The sequence below is a fragment of the Entelurus aequoreus genome, linkage group LG02, assembly GCF_033978785.1.
Source record: "Entelurus aequoreus isolate RoL-2023_Sb linkage group LG02, RoL_Eaeq_v1.1, whole genome shotgun sequence".
Classification (NCBI taxonomy): Eukaryota; Metazoa; Chordata; class Actinopteri; order Syngnathiformes; family Syngnathidae; genus Entelurus; species Entelurus aequoreus.
In genome coordinates, this window is record NC_084732.1 from 7194099 (window position 1) to 7201598 (window position 7500).

The 7500-nt window shown below is 30.5% G+C and overlaps 1 protein-coding gene across 1 annotated transcript in view; it reads right to left on the reverse strand.

Annotated features, from left to right (window-relative positions):
* The window catches only part of LOC133665325 (phosphorylase b kinase regulatory subunit beta-like), a 151419-nt gene that overhangs the window by 88019 nt on the left and 55900 nt on the right, over positions 1-7500 (reverse strand). Inside the window, exon 11 of the mRNA XM_062070594.1 lies at positions 3984-4128. Coding sequence (XP_061926578.1) covers positions 3984-4128 — 145 coding nt within the window. The remainder of the gene's footprint in view (positions 1-3983; positions 4129-7500) is intronic.

Consider the following 7500-nt stretch of genomic DNA (forward strand, 5'->3'; position numbering starts at 1 on the left):
TAAACCCCAAATAAATACTGACCTAACGCTAAATAAATGTTAAATAATCACCAAATAAATGCAAAATAAACACCAAATAAATACTGACTTAACGCTAAATAAATGTTATATAATCACCAAATAAATGCAAGATAAACCCCAAATAAATACTGACCTAACGCTAAATAAATGTTAAATAATCACCAAATAAATGCAAAATAAACGCCAAATAAATACTGATTTAACACTAAACAAATGTTAAATAATCACGAAACAAATGCCAAATAAATACTGACTTAATGCTAAATAAATGTTAAATAATCATTAAATAAATGCAAAATAAACGACAAATAAATGCTGACTTAATGCTAAATAAATGTTAAATAATCATTATGCAAAATAAATGACAAATAAATGCTGACTTAACGCTAAATAAATGTTATATAATCACCAAATAAATGCAAGATAAACCCCAAATAAATACTGACCTAACGCTAAATAAATGTTAAATAATCAGAAAATAAATGCAAAATAAACGCCAAATAAATACTGACTTAACGCTAAATAAATGTTAAATAATCACCAAACAAATGCAAGATAAACCCCAAATAAATACTAACCTAACGCTAAATAAATGTTAAATAATCAGACAATAAATGCAAAATAAACGCCAAATAAATACTGACTAAACGCTAAATAAATGTTAAATAATCACCAAATAAATGCAAGATAAACGCCAAATAAATACTGACCTAACGCTAAATAAATGTTAAATAATCACCAAATAAATGCAAGATAAACGCCAAATAAATACTGATTTAACGCTAAACAAATGTTAAATAATCACGAAACAAATGCCAAATAAATACTGACTTAATGCTAAATAAATGTTAAATAATCATTAAATAAATGCAAAATAAACGACAAATAAATGATGACTTAATGCTAAATAAATGTTGAATAATCATTATGCAAAATAAACGACAAATAAATGCTAACTTAACGCTAAATAAATGTTATATAATCACCAAATAAATGCAAGATAAACCCCAAATAAATACTGACCTAACGCTAAATAAATGTTAAATAACAAGAAAATAAATGCAAAATAAACGCCAAATAAATACTGACCTAACGGTAAATAACTGTTAAATAATCACCAAATAAATGCAAAATAAACGACAAATAAATACTGACCTAACGCTAAATAAATGTTAAATAATCACCAAATAAATGCAAAATAAACGCCAAATAAATACTGACTTAACGCTAAATAAATGTTAAATAATCACCAAATAAATGCAAGATAAACCCCAAATGAATACTGACCTAACGCTAAATAAATGTTAAATAATCACCAAATAAATGCAAGATAAACGCCAAATAAATACTGACCTAACGCTAAATAAATGTTAAATAATCACCAAATAAATGCAAGATAAACCCCAAATAAATACTGACCTAACGCTAAATAAATGTTAAATAACCAGAAAATAAATGCAAAATAAACGCCAAATAAATACTGACTCAACGCTAAATAAATGTTAAATAATCACCAAATAAATTCAAGATAAACCCCAAATAAATACTGACTTAACGCTAAATAAATGTTAAATAATCACCAAATAAATGCAAGATAAACCCCAATTAAATACTGACTTAACGCTAAATAAATGTTAAATAATCACCAAATAAATGCAAGATAAACCCCAAATAAATACTAACCTAACGCTAAATAAATGTTAAATAATCAGAAAATAAATGCAAAATAAACACCAAATAAATACTGACCTAACGCTAAATAAATGTTAAATAATCACCAAATAAATGCAAGATAAATGCCAAATAAATACTGACCTAATGCTAAATAAATGTTAAATAATCACCAAATAAATGCAAGATAAACCCCAAATAAATACTGACCTAACGCTAAATAAATGTTAAATAATCACCAAATAAATGCAAGATAAACCCCAAATAAATACTGACCTAACGCTAAATAAATGTTAAATAATCACCAAATAAATTCAAGACAAACGCCAAATAAATACTGACTTAACACTAAATACATGTTAAAAAATAATGACAAAATAAATGCAAGATGAAAGGCAAATAAATACTGACCTAACGCTAAATAAATGGTAAATGTAAACAAAGTCTTTTCATGACTTTGTTTACCTTCTATATTTCTTCTTCTACATTTCCTTTACCCTCCATTTACCTCATTTTCCCTTAGACATACAGTATTTTGCCTTTCATTTACTACCTTTAAATTTGAACTTTGTTCTGCCTTCTATTTACCTTTTACTTTTTTATTTACTTCTTTTATCGCCAATTTACCTTGTTTCACCTTTTACCTTTAATTCTCTTATTTTTCTTTCTATATACCGTCTATTTATCTTCTTTTACACTCTATTTACCTCATTTTCCCTTTAATATACAGTATTTTGCCTTTCATTTACTACCTTTAAATTTTTGGTTCCACCTTCTATTTACCTTTTACTTTTTGATTTACTTCTTTTATTGCCAATTTACCTTGTTTCACCTTTTTACCTTTAATTCACTTATTTTTCTTTGTATATACCTTCTATTTATCTACTTTTACCTTCTATTTACCCTCTATTTACCTCATTTTCCCTTAGACATACCGTATTTTGCCTTTCATTTACTACCTTTAAATTTTAACTTTGTTCTGCCTTCTATTTACCTTTTACTTTTTTATTTACTTCTTTTATCGTCAATTTACCTTGTTTCACCTTTTACCTTTAATTCTCTTATTTTTCTTTCTATATACCTTCTATTTATCTACTTTTACCTTCTATTTACCCTCTATTTACCTCATTTTCCCTTAGACATACCGTATTTTGCCTTTCATTTACTACCTTTAAATTTTAACTTTGTTCTGCCTTCTATTTACCTTTTACTTTTTTATTTACTTCTTTTATCACCAATGTACCTTGTTTCACCTTTTACCTTTAATTGTCTTATTTTTCTTTCTATATACCTTCTATTTATCTTCTTTTACCCTCTATTTACCTAATTTTCCCTTTTAATATACAGTATTTTGCCTTTTATTTACTACCTTTAAATTTTTTGTTCCACCTTTTACTTTTTTATTTCATTCTTTTAATGCCAATTTTCTTTGTTTCACCTTTTACCTTTAATTCTCTTATTTTACTTTCTATATACCTTCTATTTATCTACTTTTACCTTCTATTTACCCTCTATTTACCTCATTATCCCTTAGATATACAGTATTTTGCTTTTCATTTACTACCTTTAAATGTGTTCCACCTTCTATTTACCTTTTACTTTTTTATTTACTTCTTTTATCGCCTTTTTACCTTGTTTCACCTTTTACCTTTAATTCACTTCTTTTTCTTTACCTTCTATTTATCTTCTTTTACCTTCTATTTACCTAATTTTCCCTTAGATGTACAGTATTTTGCCTTTCATTTACTACCTTTAAATTTTAACTTTGTTCCACCTTCTATTTACCTTTTACTTTTTTTTAATTTACTTCTTTATCGTCAATTTACCTTGTTTCACCTTTTACCTTTAATTCACTTCTTTTTCTTTTTATATACCTTCTATTTATCTTCTTTTACCTTTTATTTACCCTCTTTATCCTGTTTTACTTTGTGTTTACCTTGGGACAGGACGTGGCGGAGTTGGGAGAGTGGCCGTGCCAGCAACCTGAGGGTTCCTGGTTCGATCCCCTCCTTCTCCCAACCTCGTCACGTCCGTTGTGTCCTTGAGCAAGACACTTCACCCTTGCTCCTGATGTATATATATATATATATATATATATATATATATATATATATATATATATATATATATATATATATATATATATATATATATATGTATACATACATACATACATATATATATATATATATATATATATATATATATATATATATATATATATATATATATATATATATATATATATATATATATATATATATTTGGCAATAAATCGGAAGACTTTTTGCCTTGAAGTTGACCCATACAACTCGGCGGCCTTCGACCTACCTTGATGTCGTCAATCAGCAGCATCACATCCTGGGACAGGTAGAAGTCGCTCAGATCAAAGACGATCGGGTAGCACACCACCGTCTTGCCGAGGATGCGATAAATCTACCCACACACACACACACACACACACACACACACACACTACGTTAGGATGGACGTCTCACAAGGAGTCACACACACGTTATGGAGGGCAGCGTGTAAAACAAGCTATCAATTATCCGATATAAAAGGACTCGCGGGAATGACGATAACACAAACACACACACACACACACACACACACACACACACACACACACACACACACACACACACACACACACACACACACACACACACACACACACACACACACACACACACACACACACACGTTCTTGTATATGTTACTTTCTTGAGACCTGAGAAAAAAGCCTCCCTCTTTAGGACCAGCCTTTCTAGATATATAAAGAAGTGTATTTACAACATGAATAATATATACATACTATGCACATATAAAAAAGCTTCTTGTGAAAAACGAGTTGGAATTTCACAAGAAAAACTTAGAATTTTGGCAGTATTATAACAAAAGTCGTACATTTACTCAACGCAAGTCAACATTTTGTAAGAAAAACTGAACATTTGTGCAATGTTATGATAAAAGTTGGAATTTTACTCCATAACTTTCGCAATTTCACAAGAAAAGCTTAAAATCTTGGCAATTTTATGGAAAGAGTCGCAATTTTACTCGACCAAAGTCACAATTTTAAAAGAAAACTTTAAAATGTTGCCAATATTATAATGATAATCGGAATTTCTACTTGGCAAAATGATGACAAAAGTCGTCGTTTTACAAGAACAACAACAAAATTGGGCAATATTGTGATAAAAGTCAGAATGTTATATGACAAATGTCACCATTTTGCATTAAAAAGTAATAATTTTACATAAAGAAGTAATAATTTTACAAGTAAATATTGCAATATTACAGAAACAGAAAGAATATGAGAAATTGTTCCCAATTTTATAAGAAAAAAGTCGACACATTGTGAGAAAAAGACTGCTTTTAGTTCATTAATAATTTGTTTTGTAATTGTTTTTTAATCTTCATTATTTACTTCAAGTTATTACAGTATGTCTCTATATACATATTTATTTAATATTTTTTTTGCCAAAGGGGGCGCATTTACATTTCTTACACACACTTGTTATTTCATATGTTGACCAGAGGGGGTGCACTTTTAAAAGCGACACACAGTCAATGTGAAAAATCCCTCCTTTTATGGGACCGCCCTCATTTTGATAGATGTCACCACCAGGGGGTGCAAATGAGATCTCTGTGTTTTGTTTTTTTGTAATGTGCTTAAGGACCGATGACAAAGGAGTCAGGGACCACAGATGGCCCCTGTGCCGCACTTTGGGCAACACAGCTGTAGAAGCTAACTGTTAATGGCCACTATAGTCTTAGTAGCGTAGTGTATTTGTTTGTTATTTGGGGGGGGGGGCGGGGGGGGGGGGGGGGGGGTTTGGGGGGCGGGGGGCGTGGTTATTTACAGCTAGAATTCATTACATAGAAGAAAAAAAAATAAATACTTGAATTTCAGTGTTCCAGTGGCTATCCATTAGATGGCAGTATTGTCCTGTTTAACTTCTCCGTTCATGATGAGTATATCATTTCGGCCGCCATGTCTGTAATTTCCTCGTTCTTCTGCTTCGTCTCCTTGTTGTGTGCGCAGTTGTGCACTCTATAAAAGCCCTAGATATTATGACGTCATTGAGCAGGCAAGCTGTTTATATTGTGGGAAAGCGGACGTGAGAACAGGCTGTCCCCACTCAGTCTCAGGTCCGCATTGAGCTGGAGGGGGCGTGGCCTCCAGCTCCGGCTGAATACCGGGAGTTTGTCGGGAGAAAATTTCTGCCGGGAGGTTGTCGGGAGAGGCGCTGAATATCGTGATTCTCCCGCTAAAAACGGGAGGGTTGGCAAGTATGCATTAAATCAACAAAAAAATTCTGACTTTGGAGCAATGTTCACGGACTCTAGTATTTGTCTCTCTATTATATGCAATGGTTTTCCGTATTGGGACCATGATTTCAGCCCTAACTTGTTCACCGGTGTACCGTAGTGTATTTGTTCATCCTACGGTCACATACGGGTTGTCTTACGTCCGCACCGGAAGTCGTAAAATCAGCTGTTCACCCGGCGGGTTTTTTCAGTGGATGAATAGAGAAGTCCTTCTTTAGCTGCCGTCTTGTTTTATCATATATTGCTGCCTTTGTACCTGTCAATGTTTACTTTTGTATGCACACTAAATCAACAAAAAAATCCTGACTTTGGAGCAATGTTCACGGACTCTAGTATTTGGCTCTCTATTAGATGCAATGGTTTTTCCATATTGGGGACCATGATTTATGTCCTAACCCAGGGGTCACCAATGTTTTTGAAAGCAAGAGCTACTTCTTGGGTAGTGATTAATGCGAAGGGCTACCAGTTTGATACACACTTCAATAAATTGCCAGAAATAGCCAATTTGCTCAATTGACCTTTAACTCTATGTTATTATTAATAATTAATGATATTTACACTTAATTGAACGGTTTAAAAGAGGAGAAAACATGAAAAAAAATGACAATTAAATTTGAAACATAGTTTATCTTCAATTTCGACTCTTTAAAATTCAAAATTCAACCGAAAAAAAGAAGAGAAAAACTAGCTAATTCGAATCTTTTTGAAAAATTAAAAAAAAATTTTTTATGGAACATCATTAGTAATTTTTCCTGATTAAGATTAATTTTAGAATTTTGATGACATGTTTTAAATAGGTTAAAATCCAATCTACACTTTGTTAGAATATATAACAAATTGGACCAAGCTATATTTCTAAAAAAGACGAATAATTATTTCTTCTAGATTTTCCAGAACAAAAATTTTAAAAAAAAATTCAAAATACTTTGAAATAAGATTTAAATTTGATTGTACAGATTTTCTAGATTTGCCAGAATATTTTTTTTGAATTTTAATCATAATAAGTTTGAAGAAATATTTTACAAATATTCTTCGTCGAAAAATTAGAAGCTAAAATGAAGAATTAAATTAAAATGTATTTATTATTCTTTACAATAAAAAAAATAAAAAATTACTTGAACATTGATTTAAATTGTCAGGAAAGATGAGGAAGGAATTTAAAAGGTAAAAAGGTATATGTGTTTAAAAATCCTAAAATCATTTTTAAGGTTGTATTTTTTTCTCTAAAATTGTCTTTCTGAAAGTTATAAGAAGCAAAGTAAAAAAAATAATGAATTTATTTAAACAAGTGAAGACCAAGTCTTTAAAATATTTTCTTGGATTTTCAAATTCTATTTGAGTTTTGTCTCTCTTAGAATTAAAAATGTCGGGCAAAGCGAGACCAGCTTGGTAGTAAATAAATACAATTAAAAAAAATAGAGGCAGCTCACTGGTAAGTGCTGCTATTTGAGCTATTTTTAGAACAGGCCAGTG